This window comes from Rhamphochromis sp. 'chilingali' (genome assembly GCF_963969265.1).
Source record: "Rhamphochromis sp. 'chilingali' genome assembly, chromosome: 5".
Taxonomy (NCBI): Eukaryota; Metazoa; Chordata; class Actinopteri; order Cichliformes; family Cichlidae; genus Rhamphochromis; species Rhamphochromis sp. 'chilingali'.
Window position 1 is genome coordinate 7,256,572 of NC_137932.1, and position 22,961 is coordinate 7,279,532.

General features: G+C 38.5%; 4 protein-coding genes across 4 annotated transcripts; all 4 read right to left on the reverse strand.

Annotated features, from left to right (window-relative positions):
* Nucleotides 1-4,793: 4,793 nt before the first annotated feature.
* Nucleotides 4,794-5,777, reverse strand: LOC308397123 (C-C chemokine receptor type 8-like; the record flags this gene model as incomplete). Its single annotated transcript, XM_080882850.1, has 1 exon — nt 4,794-5,777. The coding sequence occupies one exon, from the start codon at nt 5,775-5,777 to the stop codon at nt 4,794-4,796; it is 984 nt and encodes a 327-aa protein (XP_080738976.1).
* A 4,014-nt stretch (nt 5,778-9,791) lies between these two features.
* On the reverse strand, nt 9,792-10,766 carry LOC308397064 (leukotriene B4 receptor 1-like; the record flags this gene model as incomplete). Its single annotated transcript, XM_080882783.1, has 1 exon — nt 9,792-10,766. One exon carries the CDS (start codon nt 10,764-10,766, stop codon nt 9,792-9,794), a length of 975 nt encoding a protein of 324 aa, XP_080738909.1.
* Nucleotides 10,767-17,191: 6,425 nt separating this feature from the next.
* On the reverse strand, nt 17,192-18,270 carry LOC308397727 (leukotriene B4 receptor 1-like; the record flags this gene model as incomplete). Its single annotated transcript, XM_080883805.1, has 1 exon — nt 17,192-18,270. One exon carries the CDS (start codon nt 18,268-18,270, stop codon nt 17,296-17,298), a length of 975 nt encoding a protein of 324 aa, XP_080739931.1. The 3' UTR covers nt 17,192-17,295.
* A 2,983-nt stretch (nt 18,271-21,253) lies between these two features.
* LOC308397065 (leukotriene B4 receptor 1-like) lies at nt 21,254-22,213 on the reverse strand (the record flags this gene model as incomplete). Its single annotated transcript, XM_080882784.1, has 1 exon — nt 21,254-22,213. The coding sequence occupies one exon, from the start codon at nt 22,211-22,213 to the stop codon at nt 21,254-21,256; it is 960 nt and encodes a 319-aa protein (XP_080738910.1).
* Nucleotides 22,214-22,961: the final 748 nt, after the last annotated feature.

The following is a 22,961-nucleotide window of genomic DNA, read 5'->3' on the forward strand; positions in this document are numbered from 1 at the left end:
TCCAAACATTTGCATTGATGGTTTCAGGATTTTTGCATGACTTTTTCTATAAATCTTTGCATTTATTTCCATTTATTCAGAGAGCACCAGTGTAAGAACATCTAGAAACAAAAATTAAACTTTATCACTTTGATGTCATCAAATTGTAGATTTTCTACAATTTGAGCCATTAAACATCATAGAAGCCTAGAAATGTGGGTGGACAGCTATGTTTTTTTTTTTTTGTTGTTGTTGTTGTTTTTTTACAATGAGGACAGCATTTATTGGGAGCTGTGGATGTGTTTATTTTATTTCCAGCTGGGCATTTCTGGATTTTTGCATTTTTGTATCCAAGCATATTTGCATGTCTTTCGCTAACTTTCACATGAGCTTTTTTTAGACATAGAGTGGAAAATGAAACCACATCAAATGTTTTTTCCACCTGCAAATCATCATAAGATTTTTTTTTTGTTGTTGTTTTTTTAACCGTCATGGTCCTGAGTCTGACGACTCAGTGTTTTGTGTTTCCATCTGGCCGGGCAATAACATGAGTGAGGCACAAGCTCATTATTAGCTCATTCCCTCTCTTATCCTGTTCATCTTAGTCTTGTCTCTGTCTGTTCTTCCTACCATCCCCTATATGTAGTCTGTCATGTCCCCATGCTTGTTTATCTTTTGTCTATGCCAAGTTTGTGTGTCTTAGCATAAACACTCACTGTTTACTAGAGACAAAGACCATATCTATAATCACCCTCTTGGTTATCTGAATCTCCAAAGACTGTTATTTCTCCTGAGCTAATCCCTCCACTAATCTTAACCCCAGGGTGAGAGCAGCCAGGGCCAGGTTCCAGCCAGTCCCTGAACCTTTCCTTGTTCCTAGGGTGAGGCTGTCCCATACCCAACTTGTCCCTCCAACTCTCAAGGTGAGATCAATTGGGGTCTATTCTGTCCATACACTCGTCCCTCTTCCTCGGGTGAAGGTAACAAAGACCCAGGAGGTGAGATGGTGGTGCTCAGTGGCAAAGACATCTGATGATTTGATGTATCAGAACTGTTATGTGCAGGCCGGTGTACCAGGTGTTTACATCTGAGTCAGACAGGAAGCAGGACATGCATGCAGTAAAGGGAAGTTGCAGAGGAGGGTGGCTGGGGTGTTTTCAAGCCATAGGTGGAAATTGAGGAGCGTGAGCATAGGGACTTAAATGATGCAGTGAGATTCACACCTATTAAATATCCCAAGATCTGCCACTGGATCCTTGAAGTCTTTGTAAATACGTCTGAACATTGTGAGATTATTATATTATCTTATGCCACGTTAGACCCCTAATTAAAGATTGTGAAATCATTATGTAGTTTTAGTTTGCATTATTCTCCTGACTTAGAAGAAGGTGATAACTAGTACAGTTAACTGATTTGTATTACATTAGATTGCCGATTTATGGTGAATGAATGATATTGTTTTATGATGCATGCTACTGCTGCGTTATAAGAAATATCGTTTTCAGAGAATCATGGCCTTATTTGTCTGATTAGAAAAGAACAGAACATACTGCACAGGAAGCCAAGGTCATAACTTAGGCTCACTGAGAGAGAGAAAGAATGTGGATGTTTAGGTTTTATGACTGTGGAGGGGGGCTGAAGGTATAAGAATGTGAGAAACGCTCAGACACGACGAGATCAGGCGGACACCCTCCCGCGCTCATCTCCCCTCCGGATGGTTTATCCTCAAAAGTGTTGTATGGAATAATGAGAATTGTATGGAATAAAATGATTGTTGATTGAGCATTTATACACCGAGTGTTGTCCTTCCTTCAGCCCAAAGATCAAAGAACTGAGAATTTAACAACATACAAAGCAGTGGGTTTATGGGAGGCAAAGACCTGGTGTGACTTTGCAAGAAAGATTTTTGAAGCAGGACAGTGGTCACGGTCCTGGGTCTGTGACCCAGTGTTTTGTGTTGTTTATTATTAGTCTTTGCTTTTGTGTTATTTAGAGTTCTTAGTCTTTTGGTTTCTGTCTTTGTCTCCCCTGGCAGGCATATCCCCTTGTCAAGCCCGCGTCTCTGTGTTATGTTTCCTGTTTTACTTTGACAGTCTGCATCCTATGTTAATGTTTTCAGTTTTGCTTCCCCTTGTTTGTGTCATGTTTGATTACTCCCAGCTGTGCTCTACTCCTTTATCTCGTTCCCTCGTTATCCCACTGCGTATTTAAGCCCTGTGTTTTCCGATCTCCTTATTCCATGGTGTGTGTTCTGCCTGTTTAAGTTAGGCTACATTCACACTGCAGACGAAAGCGCATCAAATCTGACTTTTTTGACCATATGCGACCCATATTGGCTCATAGGATGACAGTTCTAACAGCACAAATCCGATATTTACAAATCCGACTTTGGCCACTTTCATATGTGGTACTGAATCCGATACATATCTGATGTTTTAGAAAGCGACTGCTGTTTGAATGGTCATGTCACATTAAATCCATCTTTTATGTCACTGGCACAAGACAGACACCAATTATCAGTGCCGGAGAAGACAAACGAGAAAGTATGGCAGTGGAAACTGGAGATGGAGCGAGTCAATAGACAGAAAGTGAGGTTTTGGACTAGTTTAGCATATGGGGAGACAATTCTATTCAAGCTAAACTTGAATAACTAGCACTGTGGCCGCCATTTTTACTTCCGTAAACAGAGCGCGTTGTGTGTGACGTCTTCTTTTGCGCATGCCGGCCACTTTGAGGGCCGTGAACCGTTCACACTAGAGCGTGTTTGCTGTCATATTTTATTTGTGGTGTGAACAACCAGACAAAAAAAATCGGATTTGATCAAAAAATCGGAATTGAGCATTAAGACCTGCAGTGTGAACATAGCTTTAGTTTCTGTTTTTTGCCCTCCTGCAATAAAAGCTGAGTTTTGCGTTCACGTTTGCCTCCTGGAGTCTGCATTTTGGGTCCTCCATTCCTGTCTGCTGCACACAGTCCATGACAACAGCAGAATCTATTTACAGATTTACTGTAAATAAGAAGACTGAGGTAAGGTAATTATTTTGTAGATTTATACATATAATACAACGGAAAAAAAAAAGAAAATCAAGTTGTTTTAAAATGTGAACATGATTGAATGTAATGTTTTTTGATACAAGAATGTGTGGAAGAAAAATGAACATGGCTAAAAGAAATAAAAAATGGTGTAAAATTCTTTTTAATAACAAGATGAGGAAGACCCTGCAGAAAATGACTTTTGAGAAAGTCATTAATGGACACAGAAGTAGCTTTTCAAGAAAATAAGGGGAATTCATTTCTGCTGCAATATTGTTTTCTTAGGTAAGACATAATCAGTCAGTTGCTTTGTTTTTTGTTTTGGCTCATATTACCATGAAGTATCAAAGCCTCTACTGCGATCTAGTGGTAAAGCATAATATTGCTATGCAAGAGGCCAAAAGCAGCGAAAGCAGATGATATTTTAAGCTGAAGAGTAAATACGCTAATAGAATAACAATTCTTTAACACGTCATGGGGCATTTCAGTGAAAGAACAATGCAAAGCTTCGTTGAGATTTTCCAGTGAATACAATCACAGAGGCGAGTGAAGCTGACAGTGAGTGAAGCTTTCAAAAATAAAAATACATTTCTCTAAAACCTTTTCTGAAGGAAGAAGAGAACACACACATGGTGCCAGATATAGTTGTACCTTTACAGGTTTTAGTTAAACAGTTGAAAATGTGCATAATATGATGCACTGTAAAAAAACAAAAAAACAAAACAAAACTGTGCAACAGTACATAAAACAATGCAAAATTAGTTCCACTGTAACCAATTACAACAGGGAAGTGATGTTAATCTTATTTACTGCATCAGTATTAATAATCTCATGCTATACAGAGTTGCAGGAGACGATTTAACTACTTTTTGTGTTGTTTCTACATTTAATGCATTTCTACATATTATATTACTTACATATGGTATTTGGGAAATTTACTTTATTATTGAGTGTTGTGGATGTTTTCCATTTAAATAAAGCCTGCAGACAAGCGGTGAGCGGTAGCTAACATTCTTTAATCACAAACAAAGAACAGAAAAACCAAGCTCGGTGGAGAGCCTGCATGACCGCGGGGCAGACAGTCAGCAGTCTATTCCTGAGCCTAGCATGGCTCCCAGTTAAATACCTACTCCAGGAACAAAAGGCAGTACACAGTTGTTTCACACCTTAAGGTTCACACTCCCTTGCTACCTCCCAGAGTCATCGAAGAGACAAAAGATTCTTCCTGTGGAGTTGTCTGCTTCCCCCCAACTTCCTTACCAGACCCCCACCATCTGTCTAACTGCATGAGTGTGAGACATGCTAAAATCCAGTGGCACCAAGGCATTATACAATAAAATAATGTGATTAATACATAAATAAAAGAAATTCCTATACACTGAGTAAGGTCAATCTCTAGTTAGCCAGCTGCTCTCATCAAATCCTCGGGAACATAGATAAGCACAAACACATCATCAGAACTGGCAAACATTTCTCTAAGAAATATTAAAACTATTACAAAACATTTTCAGCTATAGTGAAGTCATTTTTCATTGTGTTCCCACTCTTACCAGGAAGAACACACAGCTGCTTCCTCTAATGTAATTGGTCTTTTAATTCTTTCAACATTTGTCTGCTTCCCTGTCAACAAACATGTATTTTCACATTTAGAGCTTAAACCAAAAACTCATTGTGACAAATAGAGAGCACCACAACCTACATGTAACAGCAGGAGAGAAATCACTTGACCAAAAGATGCCTTTTCCAATGTCACAAGGGAAAATTAATTCCCCTGAGAGCTTTTAACATTGAGATATTGCTTCTGCACTGATATCTCTTGACAAAGTCAGATTTGGGGAATTTCTGAACTTCTGTATTAAGTGTTCAGCAAATTTTTGGTGCAGAGTTGTCAAACGGATTGAAGTGAAGGCGTACAGGAGTGGATTCACTGCACTATTTATAAATGTTAGTGCTCCAACAATGCTCCAGCTGTCTTCACAAAACTTCAGCAGTCCCTCGTTTTTCAAGGAAATAGCTGCCACACCCAACACATTTATAGAAAGATATGGCATCCACAGGACAACAGAGGTAACAATGACCCTGGTAATTAGTCTGGTGGTCTGTGAATTGTTGAAAAACGCTGCCCGATTCACCTTTCTGTAGAGATGGATGTATGTAAACATTATGACAGAAAGTGAAAGAAATACTACAAGAGTCTCTGTCAACACCACAGCCAACCTCTGGCCATCAGAAGAGTGTTTATTTTTGCATTTTGTCCACTGTCGTTGTTCCACCAGCTTTCGAACTACCAACTCAGGAGTGGACAGGATCATTGCAGCCAGCCAGAGTGGAACCAGCAGCTTCCATGCTTCAACCTGATTTAAACTCCTTTGCAGGTGAACGACCTGAAGGTAACGCTGGACACTCAGCAGAGTCACAGTCAGCAGGCTGACATGAATGGTGCAATACACAAAGTATGTAATGAGTTTGCAAGATGTCTCACCTATCATCCAGCTATTGAGGAAAGAGTAAATCCACACTGGAATGGTAAGCATGCAGAGCAGGTCTGACACAGCCAGACTAAGCATCAAACTCTGGCTCAGACTGGACATGTTCTCCCAGTTTGGCTTGAGAATGATGACAGCGATGTTTCCAGGGAATCCCATCAGGAAGCAGATGGACAGCACCACTGTAGGAGCCATGCCTGTGGACCAGGAGGTGATGGGTGAATATCCAGGAGTGGAGGAAAAGTTAAGGGTATTCACTGTGGAGTTGACTTGTGCCATGCTTCAAGCTTGCTGACAATGTTGTGCACTAAGCAAGTTATTATAATAGATGTACCATCAGGTGAACAAGTTGTTCTCATTTGATGCTGTCAAAGGGGAACTAATAAGAAAGAAACTGTTGTGTTGACGTAAACACCTGCTGTCATTGTTTTCAGGATTTTACTTGCCTTCTGTATGCATTCTGTCAACACCCAAACTTGATTCATAGTCCATATCTCTTAAGCTTGAGCATACGCTTTCATATTTAGGAGTTCATGCTATACAATTGGAGATTTTGCCATTTTTTTCCAACACTGACACATTTAAAAAAGGGAGAAATGATAATATCATATAATAAATCAAAATAAAGGCTGACAACACGAGACAAACAATAAAATCCCCGTCTGATAGTGATGGGCCACAGTGTTTCGAGGCTTTGAAGTATGTGTCAAGAAATCCAGGAAGTCCCTTATCAAGCATGTATTGAGGCTCGCTTGCAAATGAGAAGTGTAGGGACTAACGCGTTATTAAGTAACGTGTTACAGTAACTACGTTATTATTGTGGTAACGAGCACGGTAACTAGTTATTATGCCAAAATGAGGAACGCGTTAATCGTTACTGGGATTTAGATAGGGTCGTTATTCGTTACTTCTTGTGGTGGCTATCGCGGAGCTTCCACAGATTCAGTAACATTAGCTAGTGATGGAGGCCAGCGGGTGGATGAGGGAAAGAGGAGGCAGGAGGAGGAGAGACCCAAGGCGGCCGCCGGTCCGAGTGTCAGGTGAACTGAACTTCAGGTAAGAAGTTATGACCTGATGTCTATCTGGGTCAGATATAAACCAAGTTTAGGTGGAGTTTATTTTCGTTATGCTGACTTTTTCGTGCAGGGTACTAGCTAGCATGACGGAGTTTCTATACAGCTGGGTGGGTGCCATGATGTTACTGATGTTGAACTTTATTATGTTCATAAGGTTAATTATTAGAATTGCCGTAAAAAACGGAATCATCCCATATTCAGAGAAAATATTACGTGTTTCATATTGAGGTGAAAAGGAATGCAGTTTGTCCCGGACTTTAGCTAGAATGAAAAAGACACAAAGCTGGAGTTATTCTGTGTCTTTACGCTGTCAGCTGCCTGTTCTCCTCTAATTCTCTCCCCCTCCCTCTCCTGTTGCTACTTCAATCATGAAACTGATCAATGATCAGCTGATCGGATTTTCTCTCTTGTTTGTTTATCGCCCACTTTGCGCCAGAAAGAGGAAACCAGCAGATGTCGCGTTAAACAACAGCAGCATGTTTAAGCTTGATCAGCTGTTGTTAGAATTTATTTAATATTCATTTCTAGTATCAGCTGATGTTTGCTGGAGCCACAGCTGTAAAAGCTGCTGGTCATTATGTCGGTTTGGATATGTGGTGAGAGGGAAACATGAAGATGAAACCAGGAGATGTCTTTACTGAATCATCAGAGCTGAACAGGTGATGGAGAAACAGGTTTACCTTTTGGGTGACATGAATGAGTTAAAGGGAAGTTATGAACTGTTTCTGAGAGACAAATAACACCAGGATCCTTTTCTATGTAGCTGACAGCTGGTAACTGTGCAGGGGCGGGTCTAGCAATGTTTTGCCAGGGGCGCCAGGTAGGGCATTAACAGGGAAACGGGGGCACAAAGAAATACTTTTCTTTCTTATTCTCATTTAAAATATCTAGCTTTTAAAAAATAATTATCTGAATCTTACAACAAACGATTGATAGATTGATGCATATATACCATCAAAACAGTGTACACAAAGAGGTGAAGAGCTGCTCCACCCATGAGGTGATCTCTACCAATAAAGTATTACAAATAATATGCCTGTAAATAATGAAATGTGTTACTACTATAATATACACAAGTCTGTTTTCTTTTTTTCATTCCATTGGGAAGTGTTAATTGTGTGTCAATGGCAACAACACTGCATCTATGGGTATCATCTAGGCAAGATTACTGTGGGATAGTTTTGCACTCCTGCCTCTCAGCACAATGTGAAACGGTTTCTCCAAAGCCAGAGTGGTTATTAGCAAAAAGAGAAACTGAGTCTAAGCACAATGGAAAAAATATAATATCTTGATAAAAATGATAAAAGTCAACATCCGCACAGTATTCATTAGCACAATCACTGTCTCATCATTTGAAAAGACTGTGATTTTAACATCAACATCTCATGTCATGGATTTGGATTGGATTTATTCAAAAATATACTGAAATCATACTGACAAGGTTTTTGACATTGATAGACTTCTACTACTGTCAACCGCACATCAATCAACATTTTTTTTGATAAATGAATGAGCCACATACAATCAAATTAGAGTCGTTGTTTTTTTTTGTTTTTTAATTCTAGGCAGTGATTACGTCTATGTTGACACTGTTGCATGACAGCCAAAACAACGTCACAAATAATTGAAATGACAATAATGGTTTTGACCAGCAGGGGGGTATGTTTACACATGAAGCCTTAAGAAACTAACCTTTTTTTAAAATCATTTAAATGGAAAGCTACAAGTCTCCATGAGGCTTCATCTGTCACTATCTGACAACATGTTTAAATATACATTTATTATAACCGTGCTATTTTACATGGAAGCGTTAGTATCAGCAAACAGGGGTGAGTCTAAAAGGGGGCATGGGGTGTACTAGACCTTTTTTTTTAATGGCTTTCGTAACCAAACAAAGCAATTATCTTTATTATCTCACATCAGTATAATTTTATATGAATTAAGCATATTTCACAAGATTTTCAGTAATTATTAAATTGTTGTGTGTGGACATCGGGAACATTCTAAAATTGTTGTAAAAACACCAATAACTAATTTTAGGGGAGGAAAAAGGATCACAATGTACACCAGGCACAACTGTACATGTTGCATCTGCAAGACAAATATAAGAAACTTAAGTTCAGTATCAGTAGCTTGCTAATATAACACACTACCTTTACTGTAGTTAACAGAGGTGTCAACTAACTATTTTTTAACTACTGAACCAACCCTTTGCTTTCATAATATTCAGAGGAGAGTGGGCTTGCTAGCAAAGTTAATGACTGAGGTAATGTTAGTGGTTTCAGTTTTTTAGCTGCTTGTACCCAACAGTTAGGATTCAGTACACATGCCTCTTTAAATTTAGACATATGTATCTATTTTAATGTGTCCTTCCCTCATACAGACTTGTTATTGTTTCTTTCAGTAGATTCATTATGACTTGTTGGTGTCAAGTCAAACCTGCCTTACTTACCAAAAAGGTAAATTTTCAACCATAAGCATTTTAAGGATGTTCAGAAATTACACATCTCAGTGCTGTGGTGTTTTAGTGAAAACCCTAAAACTGCTCCTAGGTATCCTACTTATAGATAACCATATTTTATTATGACTATTATAACGACTATGGTTTTTACTAGCAGTAACTGTACATAGTTAAACAACGTACAGCAGTGGTGGTGTACATGGTTTTTGGTATTAGTAACAGATGGATAAACATATCTGTATTTATAAATGAAATACCAAGGAGGAGTAATGATATATAAATGATAAATTAAGCACTCACTACAACCATACTAATACTTACTAATGCTTAATAGTGTTACATTATTATAAAGTGTTTTATTAAAATACACACAAACCCCCATTAGACAGTTAGTATAATAAAAAAAACATAGGATTGCTGTATTTTTAAACCCATTTACTAGTTTAATAAAAGTATTTTGATTTTTATTTAATGGGTGTTACATTATTATGACATTAATTATGGATTAAAAGTAAAAGTATAACATTGCATATAAGATACATAATAAAATCCAACAGCACTGTTATGTTAGGTCTGATTAATTGTATTAGAACAGTGATTGGCGATATTATAGGTAATTTTGTTGTTTACACACAATTATTTTACTGTATATTTCTGTTGTTGTTGTTTTACAGTGCAGGACAGAGAAGATCCAGCATCACAGGGGGAAAATCATTTGATAAAAAAATCTAAATAATTAAAGAGCTTTCAACGTTGTCATCTTACGTCTGAAACGGTATTTGCTGACTTAGATTGTGGGGTAATTCTGAGCTTCTGCATTAAATGTTCAGCATTTTTTTGGCACAGAGTGGACAAACCATTAGAAGTAAAGGCATACAGGAGTGGATTCACTGCACCGTTTGCAAACGTTAGTGCTGTAACGGTGCCCCATGCTGCTTCGCAAAACTTCAGCAAGTCCTTATTGTTTAGGGAAATAGCTGCCACACCCAGGACATTTATGGCAAGACATGGCACCCACACGACAAAAAAGGTTACAATGATACTGGTAATGAGTCTGGTGGTCTGTGGATTGTTGAAAAAGGCTGCCTGATTCACCTCTCTGTAGAGGCAGATGTATGAAAAAACATTGACAGAAACTGAAACAAAACCCACAAGTATCTCTGCCAACAACACGGCCATTGACTGGTTCACCGAATAGTATTGATGTTTGCAATATGTCCAATCTGACTGTTCTACCAGCTGTCGAACCACTAAAGCAGGAATGGACAGGATCATTGCAACCAGCCAGAGTGGAACCAGCAGCTTCCATGCTTGTATGTGGTTTAAATTCCTTTGCAGGTATACCACCTGAAAGTAACGCTGGACACTCATCACAGTCACAGTCAGCAGGCTGGCATATATGCTGCAGTACCCAAAATATGTTATGATCTTGCAGCCCACCAGGCCCAGGGTCCAGCTGTTGAGGAAAGAGTAAATCCAAAATGGAACGGTAAACATGCAAAGTAGGCCCGACACAGCCAGGTTCAGCATCAAACTCTGGGTCAGACTGGACATGTTCTCCCAGTTTGGCTTGAGAATGATGACAGCGATGTTTCCAGGGAATCCCAGCAGGAAGCAGATGGACAGCACTACTGCAGCAGCTATACCACTGTAGTCCCATGAAAAATGGGGTGAATATCCAGGAGAGGAGGAGATGTTAGAAGTAACCACAGCGTTGGTGAGCTGTGCCATGCTGCAAGCTTCCAGGTAATGATGTGCTCTGAGCAAGTGATGATAATAAATGTCCAGTCACATGAACTGTCAAAGAGGAACTAACAACAAGGAAACAGTCATGTCAATGTAACCATTTACACCCATGGTGTCAGGATTTTGCACGGCTCTTTTTATACATTTTTGAATTTATTACAGGTTATAACCATGTACCAAAGTTTGCTGCTGTTTCCACAAAAATGTGCTGAATAAAACTCAACCCAAATCCTGCAAATACTGTAAATGCTTTATGTCTGTAATACACATCATTTGTCAGTAAAACTTGAGAATTTTTATTTTTGCATTTATTTATTTTTGGATTTTGCATTTTTCTACCTATACACATTTGCATGTGTTTGTATAACTGGCATATTAGTTTTATTTACAAATTGAAAGGAAAAAAAGAACATAAATTTTTTCCAACCCATACATTATTGCTTTTTAGCCTATAACAACTATAATCAGGGTATATCAGCCTAAAGGAACAAGTGAAGTGATAAGGAATAATCTGTCTGAAATCCATATGTGGCTGTCATCAATGCATTACAGTAAATATCAGTCTCTCTAGTATTTCTATTCAACATGCACCAAAAAATGGGAGGATCATCTAAAGGAAAATGTTGTCTGTGAAGGTTCCCAGTCATCCAGGTCATCGTAGTCTAATGAGCTTAGAAAGAAAAGCATGTGGACTTCTTTAAGTTGCTTGAAGATGTTTCACCTCTCATCCGAGAAGTTTCTTCGGGGCTAGAGTCAAATGGTGGAGAGTCCCAGATTTAAGCTCTGAGTTAAATTGTATTGATATAGCACTGAAACACAACACCATTTTTTTTTACCTTACAGCACATATACTGTAAGATAAAGACCCTACAGTAATACAGAAAAAAAACAACCCTACAATCAAATGATACCCTATGAGCGATCATTAGGTGACAGTGAGAAACAAAAACGGCCTTTCAACAAGAAGAAGCCTCTGGCAGAACGAGGCCATGTACTGGATTGGTTGGGGTAAATGAAAAGAAATTAGACTTTCACTTAAAAAAATCTCTAGAATCTGTTATTACGGTCACTGATAGGGTAGGTGGTGGCAGGTGTTTGGTTATGGTTAGGCAGTAAAGTTAATTAATTTGGTTATGAAAACATTGTAGTTGGAGTTACATTTGCTTACTGTATGTACTCTCAGTTGTTTTCTGTTTGTTATTCACTAGACTTGACAAAACATGTCCTCAGGCTTAAAACTTGTATGAAATTTAGAAGAATAATAATAGAATAATCCTTTAATTGTCCCACAAGGGGAAATTTGGGTGTAACAGCAGCAAGAAAGACACATATACAAACAAACAGTACACAAGACACAGAACAGAAACATAAACAATTTTACATGTTTACATCAAGGACAATTGTTACCAAAAACAGAGTACTGTACCTTTATTAAATTAAATAAAATTAAATGAAGTTATGAGGCAAATCCTGGTTATAGTGTGAATTGGTTGATAAAATAGTGCAAGTTACAGCGCTGATACAAGCCTCTGTGTTTGTTCGGAGCAGTTTTGATTGTACAGTCTGACAGCTGTAGGAAGGAAGGACCTGCAGAAACGCTCCTTCATGCATCGAGGATGCAGCAGTCTGTCACTGAAGGAGCTCTGCAGTTCAGCAACATTTACATGCATGGGGGGGGGGGGGGGGGGGGGGGGGACTCTGTCCATCAGAGATGTTATTTTGGCCAGAGTCCTTCTGTCTCCCACCACCTGCACTGGGTCCAGGGTGCATCCCAGAACAAAGCTGGCCTTCCTGATGAGTTTATCCAACCTCTTCCTCTCAGCTGCCGATAAACTACTGCTCCAACATACAACACTGTAAAAAATGACAGATGCCACCACAGAGTCATAGAAGGTCTTTAAAAGCACTCCCTGGACTCCAAATTACCTCAGCCGCCTCAGCAGGTAGAGTCTGCTCTGACCCTTCCTGTAAAGAGTATCAGTGTCGTGGCTCCAGTCTAGCTTATTATTCAGGTGAACACCCAGGTACCTATACGAGTCCACTATCTCAATGTCCACTCCCTGGATGTTCACCAGTGTCAGTGTGGTGGGTCTGCATCTCCGGAAATCCACCACCAACTCCTTGGTTTTCCTGGCATTGATCAGCAGGTGGTTCTGCTGGTACCAGTCCACAAAGTCCAGTCCACTGTCTGTACTCTGAGTCATCCTCACCTGTGATGAGGCCGACTATGGCAGAGTCGTCAGAGAACTTCTGTAGGTGGCAGCGTGGGGAGTTGATGGAGAAGTCTGCAGTGTAGAGGGTGAAGAGGAACGGTGCCAGCACAGTTCCCTGTGGGGCCCCCGTACTTCAGACCAGCGTATTAGAGACACAGCCCTGTGACCTCAATGCCCAATAAAGTATGATCATTAAAATCTAAGGAGCTTAGAACTGAAGCAGCTTCTCAGATGAGAGGTGAAACGTCTTCAAGCAACTTAAGAAGTCTAGACGCTTTTCTTTCCAAGCTCCTTAGATTATCATGACCTGGATGACTGACAACCTACATAGACATAGGATCAGGAAAGTGATTACAATCAATAATATTCTGTTTATCTGCTTAAAACTTTCACAGGTGAGGAAAAAAATCTAATTGATATTATACTCTAACTTAAGGTAAGATTGTATCCAATTCATTAGAAAGTTTGAGTCTTTTGAGATGTCTCCTTTTCAACAAACATCTACAATATTTTCACAGTTGAGGACCAGTTGTCACAAAGCTGATTTGAAGGGAGATGCAACCCAGTATCACAGCAAACTAGAAATACTGGTCTACCCTGTTTATTTCATACTTTGCCTCTCCAAAGCATGAAACATAAATATATGTAGAAGTTTTGGTAATTTGCTGCAAGCTCCAGTAACAGCAGTGGGAGGTATTTTGTTTCAAGGCAACATGAAAATAATTTGAATAAAAATACTTTTGTGTTTTATTTATTGATTTATTTCTTTATTGATTTACTTTTTTTTTTATAGTTTTGTATTTCTTGCATTTCATTGCTAAAAAATGTCACACTAGTTTTATTTACATGAATACATCCTTAGAATATTTGCAAAGAATATTTTACATACAGATAATGAACATTTATTTTCATTTTTTTGGGCAGTCTGTGCCCAGACTTATGGGCCAGCTTTTGAGGACAGAGTAAATCAGCACTGGAATGATACCCAATTCCACGTGAACGACCAACACAAAGTGGTGTACGTCCTGGGCCATCTGACCTCAGGAAATCACATGATAAGGTGGGGCCAGGTTTCACAATGAGCTCACCCGAAACCCTGGCTGATTGGGACCCACACCCAGTTTCACACCTTGGCTCAGGCGATTAGAGGATCATCAGGGGGTCCTTTTGTCCCTCTGTGGGGGGTTACTCCCACTAGTTTTAAATCTGGGACTCCCCACCATTTGACCTTAGAACTGAAGCTTCTCAGATGAGAGGTGAAACGTCTTCAAGCAAATTAAAGAAGTCCAGACGCTTTTCTTTGCAAGCTCCTTTGACCATAGAGGTAGGTGTTTCAATAATATAATATATATGATATGATGTTGTTAAATTTCTCCCTTTAAATAAATGCATGTTGCGCTAAACAACTGTTAAATTGTTTCTGACAAATGTGGCTGTTCAACTGACTAATCATTAAAATCAAAGCCTGTAACATACCTTTATTAATTTTTATATTATTTTGAATGTTTCAGTATTGTGTTTCAACATATTTAAAATTTAACTTCAGTACCTCATATTGTAATGAATATTATAAAAACACCTCCTATATGTTTCAGCATCTTTGCAGAGGTTTCTTCCTGTTAAAAGGGAGTGTCACCAAGCACTTGCTAATACTTGTTGTCTGTTGATGTTTTCTCTGTATAATTGCAGGGTTTTACAATACAAAGCGCCTTGAGGTGAGTGTTATTGTGATTTAGCATTATGTAAATAAAACTGAACTGAACTGATGACATGATTTATAGACTTGTAGTGTCAGTGCAGCACCTTCTCTGTGCTTCTTCTTGTCTATTTCTAACTCTTTCTGTTGTTAAGAATGGAGAAAGATGGTCGATTCTGGTGAAGGAGGAGCTCCAAAGCAAACATTTATTCATTTTTTTTTCATTAATTGTTGTTTCCACCTCTGTTTAGTTTCAATGCAGTTTTATTTATATGTCACCAAATCACCGGAGCAGTTGTCTCAAATCACTTTATACTGTAAAAAAAAATTACATTAACTCAGAATCTACACAAGCCTCTAAAATCGAGAAAGAAGAAAATTAAAGATGTGGAGAAGCTGCTTTGGTTGTCATGAACTCACTGAATGGTAAGTTTGAGCTGTTGTCACTGTCATAGATATGTAGTAGTGATGTACGACGTGACTGATTTCCATTCCGATCTAATGGCAAGTCAAATTCAGGCTGTATCGATGGTACTGATCTGATGCCAGTACAACAACTTGTGTTTGGAAAATCAAAAGTAGCGTATTTCAAACTGTAACTTTTCTAATGAATACAAGACATGGGACTTCTTGTTCTTATTGTTTAATTATGAATAATTATCATAGAAGAAATTTTAAAAAAAAGATTTGAAAATATTCAATTACCAAAATGTGACTGAATGAAAATAATAATACAGCTGAGAAACATCTTTTTAGACTTTATAGATCCATATTATTTTAAAGCTATCTTATCTAGAAAATATTTTGCGTTGTATTTTGGGATTTTTCAAGCCTACAGCAGTTGTTTTACTGAGAGTGCCCTGTATATTTTAAAGATACCTAGTCTACATAATCCACTTTTAATGCTCTACGATTTAAAAAAAAAAAAAAAAAAAAAAGGAAATCTGTGGTTTTAAGGATGTGGGGAATTGTCAATGGAAAATTGTACTTAGTAGTCAGTATAATCTTTTAATGATATAAGTTTGCATATGGTAGAATACTGCATGTAATCATTTGTGTTTAGAAGTATATAGTTGGTGGCATATTGAAAGAATGTCTCATCCTAGGAGGTCTGTAACATTCCAGGGTGTTCTGGCGTTCACCCCCACATCCTAGGAGCATGGGAAAGGTTGTACCTTGTTTTATTGTTTTACAGTAGGATTAACGTAGCTATGTTAGTTTTAGTCTAAGTGCCTTTTTTACATATAGATGAACTGTTGGATTTTCCAGACCAGCAGGTTAAGGGAAGTCGTTTATGGGGTCACACTCTGACACACACACACACACACACACACACACACACACACACACACACACACACACACACACACACGTACACCTCCACATTCCAATGTAAGGAACAAGCGCTCACTGAAGTATATAAATAAAGACCAGGGCAGTCCTCAGTGCGAGTCTCAGTTCTGGAGGCTGCCCTTGCTAGCAAGAAGTTCTGTGTTTCTCTTCTCTGATTCTCTACTGAAGAAGTGTTTTAGAGTATATCTCTTAACAGGAATTCACTCATTTAAACACAGATACAATAGAATAGAATAGAATTAAACTTTATTGTCATTGCACATGTCACAGGCACAAGGCAACGAAATGCAGTTTGCATCCATCCAGAAGTGCTTTAGCCATGATATAGATATATTACAAATATATATTAGCAATAATATAGATATGTGAGTATATTACAGAAATGGGTCTATTATGATATGTTATAATGTACACGGTATGAAGTATGTCATGAATATGCTATAACTATAAGTATGTACAGGCTGTAGTGAGGCAAAAACCTAAACCCAGATGCAAGTCACTTTCCAAAATTCAGCTACAGTGCTACATATTGCCAGCAGCTCCACATTTTGAGTGAGCACACATGAGCAGTGATGCATTTAGACAGTCGAAATTAGGATATCATTATGAGAGGCGGAAAAAGAAGTAGTTCCTACCAATCATTTAGACAATGCAGATAATATAGATGCTTTCCATTATGTTCCTGTTAATCATAAACTACAAATTTTCCCCAATTTACTATGGGAACTTCTAGATAAGAGCTAGATTATTTCTAGAACATAAATATCTGGTATTATAATTGATATTTCAGCATCAATTCACAAACCAATAGTAGTAGCAGCCCTGAGTGGCTTAGTTGTCTCAGCAGGCTTCTTTGGAGTAGCTGGATGTAGTTTGCTTAGTTAAGATTAAGGAATTCATGTAGCTGGAGACATGCTACACAGGTCCCCTGGCTAACAACTAATCTAAAGCCCAATCTGAAGTATGATCATAAGAGTGATGACAGTCGATAAGAGTCAGTTAATGGGCCTCATAGCCTTCATAGCAGGTGAAAAAATATTTTGGAGAGTATGATATAAGTTAAGGAAAAATTATATGTAATTAGAGGTCATTTAATAGGTACTTTGATTTTTTTGAATGCTGTTTGAATTCTCTGGTTGAGAACCAGCTCAACGAGTAAGTCCATTATCCGCAACAGCTTGCTGTGACAAATAGAGATGACCACACACTGTTTGTATCAGCAGAGTAAAAATCATTTCTCAGGGAGCTTATATCAATGAGGTGCTGCTCCTGCAGTGACATTTCTTGACCGAGAGCGATTTCTGAACGTCCTTCTTAACTGGTTACCAATTCTTTGGCCCAGAGTGGACAAATGAATAGAAGTAAATGTGTACAGGAGTGGATTCATGGTACTACTTAGAAATGTTAGTGTTCCAACAGCGTTCCAGGTGTCTTCACAAAACTTCAGCAGGCTCTCATTTTTTAGGGAAATAGCTGCCACTGCTAGCACATTTATGGCTAAATATGGCACCCATAGGCCAAAAAAGGTCACAATGATGCTGGTAATCAGTCTCGTGGTCTGTTGATTGTTGAAGAAAGCTGTCCGATTCACCTCTCTGTAGAGACTGATGTATGAAAAAACAATGATAGAAAATAAAACAAAACCAACCAGTATCTCTGTCAACAACACAGCTATTGACTGGCCCTCTGAGAAGTATTGATGTTTGCAATAAAACCAATGTGGTTGTTCTACCAGCTGTCGAACCACTAAAGCAGGAACGGACAGGATCATTGCAGACAGCCAGAGCGGAACCAGCAGCAAGCTTGCTCCTACCTGAGGTAAACTCCTCTGCAGGTGAACGACCTGAAGGTAACGCTGGATACTCATCACAGTCACAGTCAGCAGGCTGCCATAAACGCTGCAGTACATGAGGTATGACATGAGCTTGCAGCCCGCCAGGCCCAGGGTCCAGCTACAGACAAAGTAGTAAATCCATATTGGGAGGGTAGCCAAGCACAGCAGGTCTGACACAGCCAGGTTCAGCATCAAACTCTGGGTCAGATTGGACATGTTCTCCCAGTTTGGCTTGAGAATGATGACAGCAATGTTTCCAGGGAATCCCAGCAGAAAGCAGGTGGACAGCACCACCACAGGAAGTAGTCTCCTGGGTTCCAAGAAGAAACTAGGTGAATATCCAGGACAGGAGGAGATGTTATAGGTAATATTGGTGGAGTTGAGTTGTGCCATGCTGCAAGCTTGCTTGCTCGGGTGTGTACTGAGCAAGTGATGATGACGATAAATGTGCAGTCAGGTAAACAAGTTGCTGTTTTTTGATGTAGTCAAAGAGGAACTGATAACAAGGAAACTGTGAGCTATGCAAAATCCCAAAGACACCTGCCACCATGTTTTCAGAATTTTGCATAACTCTTTCCACAAAAGGAAATATGGACACGAATAACTGGGAGTTTTGAATCTTTTTATTCATTTATTTTGCTAGTAGGAATCTTTTGGATTTTCCTTTTTGATTTTTGCATTTAGTAGCACATTTGTATGTCTTTGGTGAAATGGAAAATTTCTTTTAGTTTGAGATGGAGTGGAAAATAAAAGCAAACATATCTTCTGTCTTGGACTATCTGAAAAGGATACAGTTTCTTGTCCTTTTTTTTAGCTTTGTAACTCTGGAATATCGTCAGATCTTCAGCCTTTTTTTCAATTCTGACATATTACCCTAAAGCCTAAAGTTTTTGTGCTGTTGAACTACATTTCAAGGTTGTTGCTTGGCTCTGCGGTCTCCACCAACAAGTCCTATCTGAACAGGATATAGTTCGTTGTTTGTGTTTGTTTGTGTAACTTGGACTTGAGTTAGAAAAAAACAAAATCCAAGGATTTACCCACATCCCCTTACTCACACAAAGAGCTCTACTAATAATGTGACCTGCAATGCAAACATACATGGAGCTCAGAGGTATCCCACATGAACCAAATCGTAGGTCTCCATGTTGAACTACTGAGAAAAAGAACACACTTTGATTACACCTAAAATGTTGAACACTATTTTTCACACATTGAAGTTTATGTCATATAATTGGATATTGACCTTTTTGTGTGGGGTCTGTTTTTTTTTTACATTTGCTTTTAGTAATTTGATCAGTTTACCATCATGTTACCCTGTAATGAGAGAAAGGTTGACTCAGACTAACAAAACGATGGTCCGATCATCAAAAAAGATCAAAATCTCTGGAGCAGAAACTGCTGAAACTGCTGACTCTTGCCTGATATTTAACTGCAAAAGTGCAAGGTAAACCCATACCCATGTTCCTCTCTTTGAACTCTTATTTTAACAAAAGCTTTATTGTTTTGAATGTGTTGGTTTTCTTTGCACCCAAGAGCTCTTTGGTTTTTGCATTTTTCCTCAGCATGGGTATTTGCATGACCCTTTTTTGTATGTAACCTGTGTGAGCTGTTTATCATGGACCCGAATGCAAATAACTGTAGGGAGGAGTACACTCATTAAGTGAGTATTAGTTCAGAGCTCCACAAACACAGAGAATTCTGGAAGAGAATCCAAAAAACCCCCAGAAAAAAACAGGAAATCACCAGGAAATACACATAGTCAGGGTTATGTCACAAAGCTCCAAAGGACGACAAAACAAAAGAATAACTGGAGACTAAGACAACACACATCCATGCACCCTGTATGTGCCCGTAGGTCAAATTGGTTCAAAAGTTTGCTGGAACAGGGAAGGCAGTGACAGATTTCACAAGTGATGAGAGAAAAGATAAGTAGCGTCGTACATGTTTTCATTTACAAAAAAAAATAACATACAAGAAAACATTTCATCTTTTGAGCAGCTTTACATATACTGATGTGAACCAACAGTAAAACAGATAAAATGGTCGTCTCCGATGTGGTTTTAGTATCAGAGTTACAATTAGGTTGTGGTTAGGTTGTGCCTAAGGGTTAGGGTTAGGCATTCATATTTGATTGTTAGATGTCCTCACTAAGATATAAAAAGAAGTGTGTGTGTGTGTGTGTGTATTATTTATTTACTTATATGAAGCAGCATTCAATTATAAATAACAAAAAATGAAAATATTCCTCTAAATATGTTCACAAATGATACATTTATATTCCTGTCAACTGACATTTTGAACTGCAAAAGCATGAGATAAACCCTTGTCAGATCTCTCTCTAAACAACACAATACATCTTTATTTAATAAAAGATTTTATTTTTTATACAGGAAGGAGAAAAATAAGTTGGAATGATTTTTTGTTATTATTGGTTTTGTTTTTGCTTGGAAGCTGCTTATTGTTGACCCAGATGAAAAAACACAGGAGGCTGGAGTAAACTCAAAGCAATCATTTATGCTGATTAGTAAAAAAAAATTCCAGAACACGGGGAAATCAGCAAGGACGCCCCCGTAAAAAAAAATTAATAATAATAAGAATTAAAAAATTACATAAATACATGAGAATGAGGGGATATGATAACAAGTGCACAGCTGGAGATAATAGACCTAATGAGATGGGAGAACTCAACAGAAGAGCACTGCGCCTTCTCACAGGATCTTTTTCTGGGCAATTGTGCAACCACTACAATATGGCGCATTTGTAAAGACTAATAAACATAATAATATTTAAATGTAAAAAAGAAGTAAAGAAAGAAAAGATAACTAACATCTTTTAACTTACATTTTCTTTGTGAATTATAACTATAAACTATATTATCATCATTAGTATTAGGATTAGTATTATGAAATATACTACTTATTCCTTCTTTGTTAACTCGTGATTTTTGGACAGGCTGCTTTCAGCATTGGCAGGGTCGGTGGTTGGCTAGGTTTATTCTGCAAAGCTAATTGATTTGGTTTTGGAAATTTAAGATCTACTTGTATGCATCTGATGTCTGAAGTATGGCATGCAATAGGGGATGGTAACAGTTAAAGATGATTATAATGATGATTTAAACAAGATTAAAAACTATGGAGATTAGACTATAATTTATGGTAAAATATACGTATATCACTTAATACTGGGTACTTTGTTTTGAATGTTTACCTGATTCCATGTCAACAAACATTGCATTCTATACAAACATGTTGTTTTGCAGCTCTGGGTGAGGACCAGCTTTAATCAGTACACAGCTGATGTGAGAAAAGATGTCATCATTAAACCACCAAATACCTACAGCTTGCTGTGACAAACACAGAGTACCACAGCACCTTCATCACTGAGCAGTTTCTGCAGTGATATCTGATAACTCAGGCAGCTTTTGGAGAATTCTGAACTTCTCCATTAAATATTTAGCACTTTTTTGGCAAAGAGTGAACAAATGATTAGAAGTAAAGGCATACATGAGCGGATTTACGGCACTGTTTACAAATGTTACAGAGGCAAAAGCATTCCAGGTGTCCTCACTAAACTTCATCACGGGATTGTTATGTAGGGAAACAGCTGCTATCTCCACAATATTCATGACACGATATGGCACCCACAGGACAAAAACAGTCACAACGATGCTGGTAATCAGTCTGGTGGTCTGTGGATTGTTGAAAAAGGCTGCCTGATTCACCTTTCTGTAGAGACTGATGTATGAAAAAGCTATGACAAAAAATGCCACAAATCCTATCAGGAATCCTGTGAACACCACCGCAATCCTCTGGCCCTCAGAGGAGTAGTGAGCTTTGCAGCGTATCCAGTGCTGATCGTCGTCCAGGTTTCGGACCACTAAAACAGGGATGGACAGGATCGTTGAAACCAGCCACAGTGGAACCAGCAGCTGCCATGCTTCAATTTCATGTAGCCTCCTCTCAAAGTGCACCACCTGAAGGTAACGCTGGATGCTCATTGCAGTCACAGTCAGTAGGCTGCCATAAACACTGCAGTAGCCAAGGTATGTTACCAGCTTGCAGGCCTCAACCCCGAAGGTCCAACTATTGAGAAACGAGTATGTCCACAGTGGAATGGTAAGCATGCAGAGCAGGTCTGACACAGCCAGGTTCAGCATCAAACTCTGGCTCAGACTGGACATGTTCTCCCAGTTTGGCTTGAGAATCATCACAGCGATGTTTCCAAGGAATCCCAGCAGGAAGCAGATGGACAGCACTGTTGCAGGAATCAGACTTCTGGAGTCCAAAGAGGTTCCAGATGAATTTCCAGCAGAGGAGTCGTCGTTATAAGTAACCATGGTGGAGCCGAGTTGTGGTATGTTTCAAGCTTGCTGACAGTCATGCACTGAACAAGTCATGATGATATGGTGAGCAAGCTGTTCTCCTTTGATGAATCAAAGAGGAACTAATAACAGAGAAACAGTCATGCTAATGCGAACATTTTCCATTTAAATTAGGTGTGGATCATGACGAGCTTGTGGAATGAATTAATCATTGTTGCGTGTAGCAGTAAGGCTGGCTGTAAAATAAAGCAACAAGTGTTAAAAAACAAAACAGGTTAGATCTGCTCTGGCCTTGTGCGTGTGGTAATAACATGCTCATGACCAGTGTTGGTCAAGTTACTTGAAAAAAGTAATCAGTAACTAATTACTGATTACTTCCCCAAAAAAGTAATCCCATTACTTTACTGATTACTTATTTTCAAAAGTAATTAATTACTTAGTTACTTTGTTACTTTTTAAAAACACGATTTAAAACCTGAAGAGGTGATAAAGCGATAGATCTTTCAGCCCAATTCTACTTTTTCTGCATAATCCATCATACAAAATGGAATCAAATGGAAAAGTCTCTTTTTTTAACTTGTTTTATCAGTTTTAATCTTTTAACTTTATGCATCAAGCAAAAATTTAATTATATGCAACATTCTCTGAGTTGAATAAATTAGTTTAACATTTAAACCTATTTTCTGCACATTCCAGCACATAAAATAAAATGTTTTTTGTGTTTACACTCACTCTTTCAAATAGATGCAAGTAAAACACAGCA